The sequence below is a fragment of the Balaenoptera acutorostrata genome, chromosome 3 (genome assembly GCF_949987535.1).
Source record: "Balaenoptera acutorostrata chromosome 3, mBalAcu1.1, whole genome shotgun sequence".
Classification (NCBI taxonomy): Eukaryota; Metazoa; Chordata; class Mammalia; order Artiodactyla; family Balaenopteridae; genus Balaenoptera; species Balaenoptera acutorostrata.
The window spans coordinates 78,929,391-78,949,020 of NC_080066.1; the positions used below are offsets into that span (position 1 = coordinate 78,929,391).

Sequence of the window (19,630 nt, forward strand, 5' to 3'; positions counted from 1 at the left end):
GCCAGTTGAAAGAGATTTTCATATTGAATAAAATAAAACATAGCCATACATCATTTAAAGGGACACATGAAAATAATAAAGATGTAATTGAGAGTAATATGATGGGAAAAGATCTATCCAGAAAATACTAAAGAAAAGCCTACGTGACTTTACTAATATTAAACAAAATAGTCTTTAAGACACAAAGCTTCATTAGTAATAAAGAGGGTCACTTCATATTGATAAATGGTTTTGTTTTATCAGAGAATCTAATAGTTCCACTTAAATTCACTAATAAAATAACCTAAAATTTGTAAGTATAAAAATGATAGAGCTAAGGGATATATTGACAAATCTGCCACCAAAGTGGGAGACTTCAACACAGCTTTCTAATTATCAGTAGGACAAGCAGATGAAATGTTAAGAAAGATCAATTTGTCCCATTACTGGTGATGTTAACTTTGATCACTTGGTTAAGGTGCTGTATGCCAAGTTTCTCCAATGATAAGTTACTATTTTCTACTTTGTCATTAATAAGCGTCTTGAGGGGAGATACTTTGAGACTACATAAACATCCAATTTTTCATTATACTTTTACCCACTAAGTTTACCATCCATTGATGATATTTGCCTGAAGCAATTACTATTGTGGGGTTTGACACATGATGATAATCTAATTCCATCATTCCTTGACAGCTATTAGTTTGAATTCTACTGTTAAGAACAGCTTTTCCTTATCCCCCATTTATTTATTCATAAAAAATTTATATCATTTTGGACTCTTGGATGCCTTTTTTATTCTTTGGGTAATAATCCATTACTATCACTATTTGCTTTGTTGCTTAAATTGTCCCAGTATTGGCCATTGGGAGCCCCTTCACGTTGGCTCCTGTGTCCTTTTGATATGTCCCCATCAGTTTTTGAGCATGTACTTGATTTCTGGCACCATAGTATTCCAGGATCATCTTGTCCTTTCCCTCTAGAGCCCTGAGATACATTGTTTCTTTAAGGAGCCCTGGTCAGAGAAGAACACTTTGGACAGCATTCAAAACTTTTGAAATTGCTCAGAGAAGATGAAAACCTTCAGGTATTTTGGAGGAATTTGCTTTCCTTTGTTTTTTAAGTGTCCTAAGGCTAGGTCTATAAAAAATAATAGCACAGTAAAAATATCAAATATTTTAATGTTTGGCATACCAGGAAAAATAGTCATCACATTTACCATCTGGGTCCAATGGAGGCTATAAAGTTTTAAAATTAAGTTATTTTATGAAAAATTTAGAAAAGTGAAAGTAAAGAGACAGTGAAAACAACAGAGCAAGAATTTAAACATAACAAAACCAATTTTTCTTCCATATTTTCCTGGTATTGGAGGTATATGTACATGAAGTGAACAATGGCCTTTGAATGCAATTAACTACTCATCAACCATCATGTTTGAAACTGGAAATATTTATGCCATAAATACTGATTGCAGATTTTAAACACATCCCTTATAGGTTATATCTTACTGTTACTTCTGGTTCTTCTTGCATTTGCATTATCATAATGTAATACTATTGAAAAGTTTGAAGGCTCATAATTTTGTAGAAAAGAGCATGGCCATTTTTGTTCCATAATTACAAAAACATTTTCATTTTTAGTTTTATAAATGTAAATTAGATTGATCAATCCAATGAACTTTTTTATTTCTACGTAATATCTGTACTCCCAGTCACCTTTGTGTATACACCTACCTTCAGCATTTGTCCATTTTTGAATCATATCAAGTAAATTTTTACCCACAAATATCATGAAAGATAAAAGAATTCTTACATGTTCTTTTATCAAAACAGGATGGTTTTAAATTATTAAGTCCTTCCTATTGAATGACTAGTTGGGTTAGACTATCATATTTCCTTTTTGTGTTGATAAGTATCTTGTTTGCTCCCTGATTATTAATTTGGAGAAAATGCATTTATTTATCCTAAAGACTCATAGTCCAAGATTTTGCTTATATGGTCAATTTCACCCTCATCAGCAGTCTCTAGTATTTCTGTCTCTTTGCCTTCAGCTTCTGACTCATCTAACAGTTATGAAATGTCTTTTTCTATTAATTTTTTTCTCTTTCTCATTATGGACAGAAATGAAAAATTCTGAATTCTTAACTGTGTTCAATGAAAGGTAAAAAGAATATGACAAAGATGGTGTCTCCACACTTCTTTATTTATACCCTTTTGAGACGTAATGCATTACTTTGGATAATACAATAATAAAACCAAAGGATGATGAAATAGTGGGGTTGTATTTATTCATTTCTAGACAGTTCCATAATGTTTTTGTTTCCTTATTATTTTAGGGTTTTTTAAAGCACAGTTGGAAATAATTGATGAGTGATGAAATAATTCCAAGAATGATGAAATTAGCAATATGTTTCAAGATACAGGAAAAGCTCACTAAGATCCCATAATGTATTTTAGATTGATAAAACAATCAGTGTACTTAAATGATAACAGTAAGAGAATGAATTTTATTCTATTAAAAAATAAGTAATTTTTCTCTTTGATCTTTGGAAGACCTCTAAGAAACAATAAAAGTCATGAAATATCAATCCTTACATACATTTAGAACTGTTCAACAAAGAAGCTTAAAACTATAATTGGATCTGATGATGTTCCAAGGGTTAAGAAGTTTCAGTCAAATAGTGAATAAAAGGAATAAGGAATATTGGCAAGACCCATTCTCCTTTAAACCTGATAATCTCTACAAGTGAATCTTTAATGAAACTAACCTCTTAATTTTTTTCTTTTGCTACCTTTGAGATCATATTGTATTTCAAAGGAGTGTGCAGATTTGATGCACTGTGAAATGTTAGGAAATTTGTTAAATGGAGTGAAAAGAGAACTAGATCAGGAGTCCAAGAATTATAGATCTGATTTAGGCTTGGACGTAATTAGTTGTGTTTCTTTGGGCTGAGCAGTCCTGGAAACCACGGTGTAGTGGAAAGAGCAGCAGACTTTGAGTCAGACTCACGATGAGAACCTGCTTCTTCGAACTTTCAACCTCTCAATTTTTTTCATTTTCAGTTGAGATAATAAAATCCTGCCATTAGGGTTGTTGTGAGTATTTTTTTTTAAAGGAATTCCTTTATTTTTATTATTTATTTATTTATTTATTTTTGGCTGTGTTGGGTCTTCGTTTCTGTGCAAGGGCTTTCTCTACTTGCGGCAAGTGGGGGCCACTCTTCATCGCCGTGCGCGGGCCTCTCACTATCGCAGCCTCTCTTGTTGCGGAGCACAAGCTCCAGACGCGCAGCCTCAGTAGTTATGGCTTACGGGCCTAGTTGCTCCGCGGCATGTGGGATCTTCCCAGACCAGGGCTCGAACCCGTGTCCCCTGCTTTGGCAGGCAGATTCTCAACCACTGCGCCACCAGGGAAGCCCTGTTGTGAGTATTTAATGAACTACTAGAGACTGTTGACCCTGGAAGGCTGGAACTCTTAATCATCTTTGCCTCTCCTGTGTCTAGAAATATCTATGCATTTATTGAATACATTATACAAATGAATACAGTATGTTAAGCATGTTTAGACAGTCACTGTAAAAACTTTAAAAAATTGTTACTCAATTACAAGGTCATTGTGTTTGTGCTCAGTACATTTGTATTAAGTGCTTTTACAGGTTTAAGGTCTTTCTCCACCATGCTCCCCTTTATCTTAAAAAGCCTTCAGGAAAAGAAGACTCCTTCAACACAGACTCATTGTTTTATCAAATCAAGGAAAAAGCAAAGCTTTGGCATAATCTAGAACTTAATTTTTAAAATTGTAGATCTACACTCAGCCTCGCTTGTGATTATTAAAATGCCAGGCAGTAGCAAATCAGTTTATCATTGTGTTTGTTCTAAACTGACTGACTACTGAATGGTTCATAGGTTCAGAAATTTTCACTGTTGTGCCTTAAATTTTATAGAGTAAAATATCTTTGTGTATTCTTTGAGCTTTCATAGTCTAAAAATATTAGTTTGGATTTCTCTCTTAATATCAATAAAAATTTTTAAATGTTTTTGCCTATATTTTCCCTCCTTCGTTAATGCATATCTTACAAATCTTCTGAGAAATTGACTTGAATAATTTCTTAAACCATTTCTTTGCCATTTTAATATAATCTTCATTTCCTATATAAAGAAACCAAGGCTCTTAAGAAATCCTAGAGAGACCCATTTGAAAGTTATAGGCCTTTTCCCTTTGCTGAGCCACATAGCCTACCCAGCAAAAGGAAAGAAATCTAACTTGGATTTACACATGTAAGTTGTTTAACTCACCAGTTGGTTTGGTCAGAGTCATTGCTCAGTTCAGGATCTGACTATAAATCAGGCAAATGCTTATTCCAGCACCCTTCAGATTTCCCTGTGAAGTCACTTATGCCTCTGACAGAGAAACTAGTAGCTAAGGCCGGATGACTGTCAGTTTGATCCACGATTTACCCTTTTGGGATATTGGCCAGAGCTTGGACTATAATAAATACTTTCTCAATCTCAGTGTATGGTTTGTATGTATGTGAGACTGTCTATCCTTCCTTCCTTGTTTGACTTCCTCAGTAGTTGACAGGTTCACTAAAGATAAGAATTATATTTAATCTTTGGATGATGTTGAGTTAAAAATATCACAAAGGAAATTTCTGAATTGGGGGTGAGGCTGGACTGCATAATGATCAAGGGTTTCTTGTAACACTTCAAATTCTATACTTTAATTATATACCAGCAAGCATACAGAGCAAGTATTACTACTATGGTACTTCCATATAATACGGCACCATTGACTGACTTCCTGTCACCTGTCTCATGGATCCCATTCTGTTGTCTACTCCCCTAGATTTTTATTAACAACGAGTGGCAGAACTCGGAAAGTGGGAGAGTGTTTCCTGTCTATAATCCAGCCACAGGAGAACAGGTGTGTGAAGTTCAAGAAGCAGACAAGGTATGTTTGTCTTAGAAAAAAATTTCGCATGAAGTAACTACCTTCAGACAACAAAGCAATAAACTCATGCTCTCCAGACATCGCCACTGATGTTCATTGATCACCTTTTTTGTGAAAGCAGATGGTTCTTCCTTTATTTGTAGCAATCTCTCTCTTCACTTGTGCCTCTTCCTCTCTAACAGGCAGATATAGACAAAGCAGTGCAGGCAGCCCGTCTGGCTTTCTCTCTTGGCTCAGTGTGGAGAAGGATGGATGCTTCAGAAAGAGGACGTCTGTTGGATAAGCTTGCAGACTTGGTGGAACGAGACAGGGCAGTCCTTGCGGTAAGTAACCTAAGAAAGCATCACGTCTTTACCCCAAATTTACCATTCCATTGAAATTTAGATTCCTCAGTCTTTCTGAAAGTATGATATGAAGCAGACCTGGGGAACAAGCTAAAGGGTACATAATACACATGAAAAATGGTAGAGGTTTGGCTTTTGGGATCAGATGGGGAAGTGGAGGACCAGCTGAGTGTCTCTTCTTATTGAATTTTGAAGAACAAAACCATAGCTTCCCATGACTGGTAAGGACCTTCCTGCTTTTCTCGTCCCCCTTCCTCCCACCCTCAACAAAAAGAACAAAAACAGTCAAGCAACAAGAGAGTCACCATGCTCCTTGCAGGAAACCAATACCAAATTACTGTTGGCAATCAAAAGAGTTTTACCTCTCCAGAGTTAGCCCCTCTTGACTAAAGAGAATCCTTCAGAAGCAGAGAGCATGATATGGACCTCTCATATACTTTTGCTCCCTTTGTTCTTTTAGAACTAATAGGAGAGACAGAAGGAGACAGCAACTTTCTTTCACTAAAACAATCATTTTCTCACATAAGGAATGTCCCCTCTCCTAGTGGTTTATTGTTGTCGTTGTTGTTGCTATTTTAAAAATAAAAGTCAGTTTCTTAGAGGGCTTCCCTGGTGGCGCAGTGGTTGAGAATCTGCCTGCCAATGCAGGGGACACGGGTTCGAGCCCTGGTCTGGGAAGATCCCACATACCGTGGAGCAACTAGGCCCTTTAGCCACAATTGCTGAGCCTGCGCGTCTGGAGCCTGTGCTCCGCAACAAGAGAGGCCGCGATAGTGAGAGGCCCGCACACCGCGATGAAGAGTGGCCCCCACTTGCCGCAACTAGAGAAAGCCCTCGCACAGAAACGAAGACCCAACACAGCCATAAATAAATAAATAAATAAATAAATTAAAAAAAAAAAAAAAAGTCAGTTTCTTAGAGAATACCAACTTTTTTGGAAATTGGAACCATTTAGGAATGCCTGTGCAGTATACCTGTCTTGCAGGGATCTCCACCTGCATGACCCATAGTTGATCATTTAATATTTAGGGCATCCTCGTTGAGTCAGGGCATTAAAGCCATGAATACTATATTCTACCCTCTGTTTGGGAAATCAGATCACTGTTGGGTTCGCTCTGGGAGAGGGAAGCATTAGTACCCTTCCTCAGTGTCGTTTCTACCATGGCTCTCCCTCCTACCATCCCTTTCATGGGTCTGTTCATAGTGTGGAAACAAAAGTGAATCCTTTGTGGAGATGGTTTAGAACTCTTGCTATATATAACATTTATTGATCTATAAAAATATTTTCTAGTTTGGTACTTCAAGGAATACTGTTTCCAATGAGGTGTTTATATATATTGGGAAAAGGTGTTCCATGGAGATTCATAAGACACTTCGCATATTAAAGACTCTGACAAGCCTTACTCAGTGTTTCTCAAACCTGTTGGAGCCTCAACACTATTTTTCTGGCTAACCTGTCAATATCGTACAAAACAGAATTCTTTGGAGTACCTTGGGGGAATGCTGGTCTATATGCTGTCTCTTTACTGGATTATGATTTCTTTGAGAGTGAAAATTATATTTTACTCCATTTTTTGTAATCCTAGCATAGTTTGTGACACATAAACGGTGAATGGGGGCACATTGAAGGTCTATAAGTGTCTGTTTAATTGAGTTAAATCCACATAATATTTATAACATTAGATTAGCAGTACTTACTAGATGATGATATAGTTCATTTCTGCAGTTATATTTTCATGTCATAAAATTCATATGCCATCCTGTTTCTGACATATTTCTCACTGTGGTCAAGTCCTTTTTCCCATCACACTTAAATGTGATTTCTACTTTTAAACACTCCCAAGGCATGAGAGGAGTGAGTTTTGTTAAGAGGTAGCCTCTCGAATATAGGGGGAGCTCCTGACCAGAATACTGAAGTTAATACTGCAGCCAGGTAAACACAATTGAAAATAAACCTAGGGCTGGCAACTCTCAGGTAAGTTTAGCTGGTGTCAACAGCTCATAGGGATGGACCATTTAGGTGGCCCAGATTCTGGTTATTGACTCTACTTCAGTCTATGCTGTCAAGACCGTGGCTCTATGCCTGCTGTGTGGAGAATGTAATGCTCATCTCACAGACATAAATATTCTAAAAAGAACTGGGAAATAACTTGATTTCCTTTAATAAAGGTGAGCCAATATACAGTGAATAGGTCACATGATATTTTAAAATGAGTTCCATCTTATACACATGGTAAGTGGAAAAATTGCACTGTAAATAATATTTTCATGTCATTGAATGGAGAATATTTCAATTTTAGTTTTGTCAGCACTCAAATAATTTTCGTACCAGTATGTGTTGTAAAATGTCCTTGAAGAGAAGGACATGAGATTACAAACATGTTTTTTTAATTTTATTTGTTAAATATGTAACACCTTTACTATTTCTCAAGTCAAAATACTCATTTCATTGTGTTCATTTGTAATTCTTTATGTTACAGATTTACCCTATTTAGGACTGTGTCATTAAAATAATAACATTTATCATCTAAAACTGCTTAATAACTCTAACTCTATTTTTATTAAATGGACCAGATACTTCACTCTTAATAGATAATGGTTATTAACATAAATATTTATGAAAAAACAGCCCTCAAGTTGTTATAGTATGAGCTTCCCTAGAGGAGATCTTGTTTATTTGGTGGTAATAAATAAACTTGCTGTGCACCGTGGCTATTCCATTTCTCAGCAGGGGTCTTGGCAGTGTGGAGAACGTTTTATAGTCTCATCAACTGCATAAAAGCCCATGTCCCTGCTCCTCTTTTTGGATTCAGAATACTGGTGTAGACTCTGAAAAATCCCCACGCAGCTCTGATCATTAATACAACAGAAGCTGGTTTGACAAGCAGAACACTTCTTTATCACCAGTTGTGTTTATATATTGGGATAGTGGTTACTGGAAACACACAGGCACAAGAACACACACGTATAAGTTCATTGTGGTTTTTACTGGAAACTAAACTAGACAGGTGGTACTAAAAATCTTTTCATTTGGGAAATCAGAGTTGACCAGGTATGCATCATTGTTCAGATTCATTTGTATTCTCTCTATTCCTTTTTTCTTCTGCTGTAGAAGTTACTTAGTGTATTATTGGAAAGTTCTCCATTTCTTTTCCTACAGACCATGGAATCCCTAAATGGTGGCAAACCGTTCCTGCAAGCTTTTTACGTCGATTTGCAAGGAGTCATCAAAACCCTTCGGTATTACGCAGGCTGGGCTGATAAAATTCACGGGATGACCATTCCTGTAGGTATGTGTAATCTGAGTACGTTGAAAAGGGAAACATGAGGCGTCACCAGAAACACACTTTCACCACCAAACACAAACAGCAGTCACATGGAGTACAGATCTGAGCACACTTTTACAGCAGCTTGAACCGAACAAAGGACTAAACAGATTGTGTCACTAATTCTGACAGTATCCTTATTTCAATATGCAGACAGTCCACACACAGGTGTAGGGGCAAGCCACATCAGTACATCTCTCAGCTAAGGAACAGGCGTGTGTTTGTCAGCTGCAAAGTGCTTAGCACTGTGGTAGGTTAGGTGCTGGGAGTGTGGAGAGGCACTAGGTGTGGGGAAGCCAGGGAAAATTCTGAGAAGATTAAGACTTGGCCCTTGCTCTCCTGAAACATAAGATCTTGTTTGGAAGGAAATCCTCTAAAATGTTAACAGTTGTTTTTTCTTAGTGGTGAGATTATGGATTATTTATTATTTCTTTTTCATATTTTTCTGTATTTCCTATAAATTACTTTCACAGTCTGTAAAAACAACCACCATCCTGACACTTTTTTTTTAAGATCCAGGTTTGGAGACAAAACCAGTAACACAAAACAAAGATCTCTACAGGAGAGTTACAGTTAGGTGCTAAGTCGTGTGGCTTGGCCTGTCAGTGCTGTAGCCCTTTAAAGGAAAGGGAAAGTATCCAAACTAAGTTGGGGGAAAGGTCTGGGTCTGAGCATGAATACTAGCTGTAGCTAATATCAAATGAAATGCTTTCACAGCTGCCCCAAGGGGAAGGCACTGTTATTAACATCCTCATTGGCAGAGGAGAAAACTGAGGCCTAGAAAGGTTAGTTTTCCTGATTCACCCAGCAAATAAATTGTAGAGCTGAAACTTTTGACATTAGAGCCTGGTGAATCACTTCACTAGAGGATCCATTTTAGATACTGGGTAGAAGAGATATCACGACAGGAAAGGGACCAACTGGAAGAGATAGGACGATATTGGCAGTGGTGAATACATATAAAGAAAGTACATGTTTTTGAGTGGCTTCTGGATGCTGCTAAGTAACATGCCAGGTACTCTACCCGTGTTCTCTGGAAAACAGCCTGCTTCCCATGTGCATACTAGGAGGAGTGGAAAGTGATGCTGGGAGCTTTGGAGTGCCCAGTTTGGGCCTTCCTAGGCTGAGTAGGATTGGTTTACCAGAAAAGGGGATGATTGGATGATAGTGTAGCTGGTTTAGAGCAGTGCTTCTCAAACTTGAATGTGCATATGTATCACCTGGAATCTTCTTCAAGTGCAGGTCTAGGATGGGGCCTGAGGTTCTGTATTCCTAACAAGCTGCCAGGTGATGCCTATGCTGCTGGGTTCTCTGCCTTGCGTAGTGAGGAGACGACACAGAGACCAGCACCAACCACGTGGCCACTGCGATGCCTCATTTAGCAAGAAGAGAAGACGTCACAGAAGGGAGAAGGGACAGAGATGAGGCTTCAAAGGACTATTTTAAAATTACCTCAGTGAATGATGGTGACATGTGGAATGTTAGTCTTTAGAAAATGCGTTTCTGGTTATAGGGACTCTTCCCTGCCATCCAGAAGTTTCCCACGTTCAGCAGACTCAGAAGGATGGAGAAGACTGTTCTTAAGGAATGTCAGAATCTTACTTCACTCCTGGCTCTGGGATATTACAGACCACTGTTCTCTGGCCTCATTTGTAGGATTGAGGAATGGCCTAAGTGAGGCAGAGTTGTTGTCTGGCGTAAGCATACCTGTGGGAGGGCCTGGGAACGAAAACCTTTGTCAAGAGCAGGTCATGCGCCAGCCTTTTCAGGTTGACCTCTTCTGCTTCAGTGCAGAAAGGAAATTATCAGGATCAAAGGCCCTGGGTGTTTGGCACCCCACCCCACCTGCCATTATCACTAAGACAACAAATATGTTTCAGGCATTTAAACATCTTTTCAAATGATTTAGAGATATCTTAGAAATAAGGTGAAACAGAAGGCTGTACACATTTGACCTGGTATTTGACCTAACGATATCTTGGTTTTCTTTTGCCTCCTTAGGAGAGAAGACCTTGATTGATTAGATAAAGATTTATTGGAGTTCCTGATAATGTTTGATACTTTACTGTAACTTTATCTGGCAGTAGAGGTGGTTGGTCTATAAGTCTCACTTTTCATCTGATGCTCTTTGGGGATTCTGAGTTAGAAATACAGGGCTTAGAAAAGTCTTTCACAGTAGTCTCTCCCACCTTTACTCATAAACTGGTGTCCAGCCTGTGAAGGAAAAAAAGTGAGGAATTCCCTTAAATGCTAAGTAATTTTTGTTTCCCCAGTTTTTCCTTAAGTGCGTTTAGAGGGATACCAGGATGAGGGACTCTCCAGGGATTCAGGTCATTAAGCAGAGCTCCTAGGAAGCTGGGGGTCTGGGATGTAAGACCTTTTTGCTGTGGTGCCTCAAGCAGTTGAAAGGAAGGATGACAGCAAACGTGAACTTGGCCGCTTTCCTTTCCGTTCCATTTTTAGGTACATTTGGACATGCCTGTAGCCTCCTGAGAATTCATCTCACAACCCCTTTGGCTAGTTCAGTGCTTAGGGAATCTAGTTGGCTAAGCCAGAGGGGTAATAGTGGAAGATCAGGGAAAGGGAGTGTCATTATTATTTACTTATTTATTCTCAAATTTGTTCAATCAATCCATTTATGTTTTATTTGTCATCTGTAACTTTATAATTTAACATCAGCTTGATTTTTGTCTCTGTGTTCTTGGCTTTTTTCAGTGAAATCTGGAATGTAGGAAAGCCGTTAGCCTTTAACCATGAGGTCTTTATTGTCTTACATACATTTCCTGTGAAACACCCTAGTTTTGTTTGAAATTATAATATAAAGGGATAACGTACTTTATGTTTGCAAAGCACTTGAGCATGTAAAAGTTTCTTTCACATACAGGATCTATGTGATTCTGTGTATGATCCTGTGAAACAGGTCAGATTTTAAAAGGTATTGTACCCCTTTTGCAGGTGAGAAAATGAGACAGCGAGGGTTTAGTGTCTTGAACAAGGTCACATGTGAGTAAGTGGCAGGCCTGAGATTTAAACCCAAGTCTCTTTCTGCCTAAGCCATTGTAGACCCTCTTGTGGAGACGTGTACGTCAGGGCGGCAAAAGGAAGAAGCCAGTCACCCTCTTCCGATTTTTAGATTAACATCCAGTTGATTCTCATTATTCATGGTAGTTATGTTCTATAAAGTTGGTGTGGACACTGAGTTAGTAAATACTGAACCATTGCTACTAGGAGAAATACAAGGACGGAAAGCACAATTCTGCCTGGTCACCCATAAAAATAAACCTGAAAGTTTTTTTTTAATATAAGGCTGCTTTGTTACATTGAATCGTACTCCATGGTTCATCTAGCTTAGTATCCCTGACACTAAAGGATAAGAACCAGAAAGAGTGGGAAGACTTATGCTATTGTCTCTTGGACTCCTTCCCATTTAGGAAGGCTGGGCGTTCTGCCTCGTAGTGGGAAGAGCTCTTCCTTCACCTGCTCTACCAGGCTTCAGCCTGTCTCTCAGGCATCCCCTCATTCCTTCATACATTCATTCATTCAGCAGATTTTTTTTTTGAGCACCTGTGTTAAGCACTGGGGTTACAAAGGTGAACAACTAAGATGTCCATAGAATAGTAAAGGAAACAAACAAGTAGACAGCCAAGTGCAATACAGAGTGGCTTATTCACATATGGAAGTACAAAGTACAATGGTACTCCATAGGAAAGGCATCTCACCCAGTATTAAGGCTTCCTGGAGAAGGAAGTGGGATGTACAAGGTGATGCCTGTACAAGGGCAGGTAAGTAAAGATGGAGATAGGGCCATCACCAGCAGTGATAATAACCTGTGCGAAGTATGGAGGGAGGAGAGTACAGTGTGCTAGTGGATCTGAAAGTATAGCCAGATTTAGAAGACAGAGGGGCTCTGGGCCTGGGGAAACCGTGCTGCAAGTTTTATTCCACAGTAATGGTGAGTCACTGAATTATTTTAAGTAAATGAATGAATTGATCAGAATTGTGCTTTAGAAAGAGATTTTGATTACATAATGGATAATCAGTTGGAGAGAGCGAGTATGTGCTTCTTCCCCTCCCCCTGAAGGGTAGCCTCTCTCTAGAATATTTGGGAGGAGGAGAAAAGGGTTATGGCATGACCACTTTTCAGCCATCCACTGGACAGCTGTTTCTCCCTCTGAATTGAAAGATTCTCCCATCCCTTTCTGTCACATCCCCCTCAAGGCCCACAGTTGGATGTTATCACAGAATCATGTGGTATTAGTTTGATTCAGGGTCTTGATGTTCTTCCCTTTACAACATTGTCTATTATTTCCTGCTATGGTACTCAATGGAGCCATTCTTTCTGACCATAAATCCTATGCTTTGACCCTTCTGCTGTAACATCTGCTAATTATGATGATAAATAATAATCATTATTATGATTTATTGTACACTTTCTTTGTGCCCATTACAATATCTCTAATCTCATAGAAGCCCTCCAGGGGAAGTAGTTTTATCCCCATTTTGATTATTTTTAACCTGTATTATTTTTAACTTCTCATGGCCACAAACTCCTTGTGATGCGGGAAGGAACAAAGATCGTTTTTAGTTCAGTGAAGGAAAAACAGAGGATAATTGATTTCCATTACTTATGGTTTTTCTCTTTAACAGTATTGATTTTATTTATTTTGTGATACGTAAGCAGAGAAAATGTAGTCCATGCTTTAAGCTGAATTCTGACATAAAAATGACCTTATGATATATTAGCATATAGAAAAGTTTAAAAAGCTACTCAGGCCATCTGTAATTATTTATCTACTTCACTTCCTTTCAGTTTTACCTGTTGAACTAAATAGGCTAAAAATGTGCAGAAATTGACTCATATCCTAAGGTTTTGCCTTTAACAGCTCGATCTAATTTAGTGTCGTCAGCAGAGAACCCATATGGTGAGATCTTACTGTTCACTCAGAATGAGAATGAGGAGCTATTTGCTCTGCCCACCTAAGAACCCAGGGTAGGTAGTTACCTGAATTGGTGGTGACAGGAGATCGCAAAGTCGGCTTCACATGTAACCTCTTTGAGAGGTTAAGGCTGAAGGAGAACTCAGGGATCACTAAGGCCAGTCTCCTCATTTTTCAGACAGAGAAACTGAGGTCCGGAGAAGTAAAGTAACTTTCCAAGATGACGTAATGGAGTAGTAGTAGAGCTAAGATATCTTCATAACCGCCTCAGGAGCATGTAGTTTAACTTCTGAGATGCTACCAGCAGCCTCTTGGGAGAAATAATGTTAGCACCACTGTATGCTAATGTCATCTCCAGTGTCTGTATAAGCATTTATAGAGTTTATCCTTATACCTGTAAAGTGTTCAGTGAGGTATGTTCAGTCTCAGAATACATAGGAATCTGCTAGAGGACAAAATGAACTAGTTCAATGTAGTTGGTCTAATTGGTTAATACTGGGGTCACCAAAAGGGTTGCTAGCTCCTTGAAAGGTAATTCTGTACACAAATTAGAGATTAGAAGATGGCCATCCGTTCATTGAATTGTGTTACAGATTTTGATGCTGTTAAGTAAACTCATTTTTAGTGTTACTGGATATATAAGATTTGTAGCAATTCTTGAAATACTCTTCATATTGTAGTTGGGAGCCATTTCTTTTTTTTTTTTTAACATCTTTATTGGAGTATAATTGCTTTACAATGGTGTGTTAGTTTCTGCTGTATAACAAAGTGAATCGGCTATACATATACATATATGCTCATATCCCCTCCCTCTTGCGTCTCCCTCCTACCCCTCCTGTCCCACCCCTCTAGGTGGTCACAAAGCATCGAGCTGATCTCCCTGTGCTATGCGGCTGCTTCCCACTAGCTATCTATTTTACATTTGGTAGTGTATATATGTCCATGCCACTCCCTCACTTCGTCCCAGCTTACTTTTCCCCCTCCCTGTGTCCTCAAGTCCATTCTCTACATCTGTGTCTTTATTCCTGTCCTGCCCCCAGGTTCTTCAGAACCTTTTTTTTTTTTTAGATTCCATATATATGTGTTAGCATACGGTTACTTCACTCTGTATGACAGACTCTAGGTCCATCCACCTCACTACAAATAACTCAATTTCGTTTCTTTTTATGGCTGAGTAATATTCCATTGTATATATGTGCCACATCTTCTTTATCCATTCATCTGTCGATGGACACTTAGGTTGCTTCCATGTCCTCGCTATTGTAAATAGAGCTTCAATGAACATTGTGGTACATGACTCTTTTTGAATTATGGTTTCCTCAGGGTATATGCCCAATAGTGAGATGGCTGGGTCATATGGTAGTTCTCTTTTTAGTTTTTTAAGGAACCTCCATACTGTTCTCCATAGTGACTATATCAATTTCCATTCCCACCAACAGTGCAAGAGGGTTCCTTTTCTCCACACCCTCTCCAGCATTGATTGTTTGTAGACTTTTTGATGATGGCCATTCTGACTGGTGTGAGATGATACCTCACTGTAGTTTTGATTTGCATTTCTCTAATGATTAGTGATGTTGAGCATCCTTTCATGTGTCTGTTGCCCATCTGTATATCTTCTTTGGAGAAATGTCTATTTAGGTATTCTGCCCATTTTTGGATTGGGTTGTTTGTTTTTTTGATATTGAGCTGAATGAGCTGCTTGTATATTTTGGAGGTTAATCCTTTGTCAGTTGCTTCGTTTGCAAATATTTTCTCCCGTTCTGAGGGCTGTCTTTTCGTCTTGATTATGGTTTCCTTTGCTGTGCAAAAGCTTTTAAGTTTCATTAGGTCCCATTTGTTTATTTTTGTTTTTATTTCCCTTTCTCTAGGAGGTGGGTCAAAAAGGATCTTGCTGTGATGTATGTCATAGAATGTTCTGCCTGTGTTTTCCTCTAAGAATTTTATAGTGTCTGGCCTTACTTTTAGGTCTTTAATCCATTTTGACTTTATTTTTGTGTATGGTGTCAGGGAGTGTTCTAATTTCATTCTTTTACATGTAGCTGTCCAGTTTTCCCAGCAGCACTTATTGATGAGACTGTCTTTTCTCCATTGTATGTTCTTGCCTCCTTTATCAAAGATAAGGTGACCATATGTGCATGGGTTTATCTCTGTGCTTTCTATCCTGTTCCATTGATCTTTATTTCTGTTTTTGTGCCAGTACCATACTGTCTTGATTACTGTAGCTTTGTAATATAGTCTGAAGTCAGGGAGCCTGATTCCTCCAACTCTGTTTTTCTTTCTCAAGATTGCTTTGGCTATTTGGGATCTTTTGTGTTTCCATACAAATTGTGAAATTTTTTGTTCTAGTTTTGTGAAAAATGCCATTGGTAGTTTGATAGGGATTGCATTGAATCTGTAGATTGCTTTGGGTAGTATAGTCATTTTCACAATGTTGATTCTTTCAATCCAAGAACATGGTATGTCTCTCCATCTGTTGGTATCATCTTTAATTTCTTTCATCAGTGTCTTATAGTTTTCTGCATACAGGTCTTTTGTCTCCTTAGGTAGATTTATTCCTAGGTATTTTATTCTTTTTGTTGCAATGGTAAATGGGAGTGTTTCCTTAATTTCTCTTTCAGATTTTTCATCATTAGTGTATAGGAATGCAAGAGATTTCTGTGCATTAATTTTGTATCCTGCTACTTTACCAAATTCATTGATTAGCTCTAGTAGTTTTCTGGTAGCATCTTTAGGATTCTCTATGTATATTATCATGTCATCTGCAAACAGTGACAGCTTTACTTCTTCTTTTCCGATTTGGATTCCTTTTATTTCTTTTTCTTCTCTGATTGCTGTGGCTAAAACATCCAAAACTATGTTGAATAATAATGGTGAGAGTGGACAACCTTGTCTTGTTCCTGATCTTAGTGGAAATGGTTTCAGTGTTTCACCACTGTGAACGATGCTGGCTGTGGGTTTGTCATATATGGCCTTTATTATGTTGAGGTAAGTTCCCTCTATGGCTACCTTCTGGAGGGTTTTTATCATAAATGGGTGTTGAATTTTGTTGAAAGCTTTTTCTGCATCTATTGAGGTGATCATATGGTATCCTTCGATTTGTTAATATGGTGTATCACATTGATTGATTTGCGTATATTGAAGAATCCTTGCATTCCTGGGAGCCATTTCTTGGGGTCCATATTTGATAAATTTTTTCTCAATTTCTGGCACATTTCAGATTCTTCTGATTTCATTGACCATAGGTATTACCTAATCATACTCTGTTTAGTTTATGTGTAGATTGTGTCAATGCCAGATATTCTTATGAGAATAATAATTCTGTCAAAAATTTTTTTCAAACAACTATAAAATCTGCTTTAAGAAGTAATGTTTACCCTGAAGGAATAATCTAAATATTTAAATTGTTCTAAATAACTAAGTAATTGTTATATTGCTTGTGTAATTTGATGAGCCCCCATCAAAGAACATAGAAGAGTGCCTCAACATTCACAAATGTGGAAGAGGTTTTTTTATTACTCATCTCTAGAGACAAAGACTCTTCTTAGTTTAATTCTAGAAATGGCTCAATCTATACATACTCAGTAAAGTTTGATCCATAGTTCAACCAAATTCATGGTAAAATAGAGTTTTTAATTGTAAGATTTTTACATTCTTCATAAAGGTGTATAACATTCAGGTATGAAAACACGTAAGAGAAGTTGTCTCTGGGTGTGTCTTAAAATAAACTCCTTTTAAGAACAGTATTTTTTACTTGAGTAAAATGGAAAAGAGGCTGAGAGATAAAAAGTTCTAAACACGTGAATTAGTATCTCTGTTTTGATGTCTCATCACTTCTTTAGTCTTCTCCACCATGGTTGTATGCTAACTTGTTGCCTCAGAATGTGATATTCAGAACATTTATTTGGTATTTTCATCACATGCAATCCTTTCTTGCTGAGTCTGAACTCTCTCTGTAATGCCTCATATTTGGTAAGAAGACCTAAGATCATCATAGCCTAAAATGGAGTATCGGAGTTTGGATGGAGATTTTTTTCTATGTCAGGCTGATGTGCTTTATAGCACAAAGCTAGAGAAATGATGGGAACAATCTTTTTAATCATCTTGCCATATTTAGAGATCATTATTAATGTCAGAGATGGGAAAATGGGCTGCAATTTTTCTTCTAGGCAGAGAGCAGTACTCATTATACATCATCTTAGGTATAGAAGAGAGAGAGGGAGAAGTAACACTCCGCACCCTCTTGGAGTCGACTCACCCCAGATGCAAAGAGGTGCTCAGCCTTGGGCTCCCCCACCTGAGGAGAGGACTGTTGCTCTGTAGCGTTCGCTTTGTAACTTAAGATACAGGAGTCTATGCAAGTTCTCTGTCCACACACCACATCCTCAAAGAATCATCTTCACCCTTCGTACAAGGGTTGTCTTTTTCCCCCCATTTGCACTCCTTGACGTTACACTCTGATTCTATGCTTTGTGATAGCCACCTAAATCCAACACCTTTTTCACAAAAGAGCCTTTAATATGTTTCTAAGGGAAGTGAATTTGAAGTCTGATGATGCAGATTCAAGTGCCGGAGCCACAACTTAACCAGTGATATCACTTTAGACTTAACCTCTCTGTGCCATATTTTCTCTAATTGTAAATTTCTAATAATAATACTTGCCCTAATTTTTCCATAGTGTTGTTTTGAGCATGAAATGAGGCAAGCATGTAAAAATATTTTGGAAGGTTCTGTAGAAGTATATATGTTTTTGTTCTTCTCTTCCTATTTTAAAAGTGTTAAAAACATTGTTTAGATTCTCCTACACTTCAAACTCCTTTCAGGCAAATTAGTAGTTATCAGAGAGGCAAAAAGTAAATAGAAATGAAGTCAGCAGCTGTAGGTCATCACAGTACACATGGACTACCCTTTACCTGCTTGGTTCCTCTGAACCTCACTACTTGGAGTGTGGTCTGTGGATCAGAAGCGTTGGCATAATCTGGGAGCTTATATAGAAATGCTGACTCTTAGGTCCCACCCTAGATTTACAGATAGATTCATAATCAGCATTTTAACAAGAACTCTAGGTGCTTTGTGTACACATTTAAATTTGAGAAGCACAATATGGCATACCATGTGGCACCGGTAGCCTGCAAGATGATCCTATAGAAATGAAAATCAGAACCACAATGAGGTATCACCTCACCCCGGTCAGAATGGCCATCATCAAAAAGTCTACAAACAATAAAAGCTGGAGAGGGTGTGGAGAAAAGGGAACCCTCTTGCACTGTTGGTGGGAATGTAAATTGGTGCAGCCACTATGGAGAACAGTAAGGAGGTTCCTCAAAAAACTAAAAATAGAACTACCATACGACCCAGCAATCCTACTCCTGGGCATAGGTCCGGAGGAAACTCTAACTCAAAAAGAATCATGCACCCAGTGTTCATAGCAGCACTATTCACAATAGCCAAGATGTGGAAGCAACCTAAATGTCCATCAACAGTTGAATGGATAAAGAAGATGTGATATATATATATATATACACACACCACACACACACACACATATATACACACATACACACGTGTGTGTATGTGTGTATATACACAATGGAATACTACTCAGCCATATAAAGAAAGAATGCCATTTGCACCAATGTGGATGGGCCTAGAGATTATCATACTAAGTGAAGTAAATCAGACAGAGAAAGGCAAATATCATATGATATCACTTATATGTAGAATCTTTAAAAAATGATACAAATGAACTTATTTACAAAACAGAAATAGACTCACAGACATAGAAAACACAGACATAGAAAACGCACCAAAGGGGAAAGGTGGGGGAGGGATAAATTTGGAATTTGGGATTAACAGGTACAGACTACTATATATAAAATAGACAAACAACAAGGATCTACTGTATAGCACAGGGAACTATATTCAATATCTTGTAATAACCTATAATGGGAAAGAATCTCAAAAAGAATATATATATATTTATAACTGAATCACTTTGCTGTATACATGAAACATAACTCAACTATACTTCAATAAAAAATAAAAATTAAAGATGATTCTTTACAGTAATGCAGTAAGCATGTTTTATTTTAATTAT

General features: G+C 37.9%; 1 protein-coding gene across 2 annotated transcripts in view; it reads left to right on the forward strand.

Annotated features, from left to right (window-relative positions):
- The window catches only part of ALDH1A2 (aldehyde dehydrogenase 1 family member A2), a 103,156-nt gene that overhangs the window by 38,540 nt on the left and 44,986 nt on the right, over window positions 1–19,630 (forward strand). Inside the window, exons 2-4 of one of the 2 annotated variants that reach the window (XM_007165940.3) lie at window positions 4,825–4,929; window positions 5,112–5,252; window positions 8,434–8,563. In XM_007165940.3, coding sequence (XP_007166002.1) covers window positions 4,825–4,929; window positions 5,112–5,252; window positions 8,434–8,563 — 376 coding nt within the window. The remainder of the gene's footprint in view (window positions 1–4,824; window positions 4,930–5,111; window positions 5,253–8,433; window positions 8,564–19,630) is intronic. The other variant, XM_007165941.2, reaches the window with a different exon arrangement.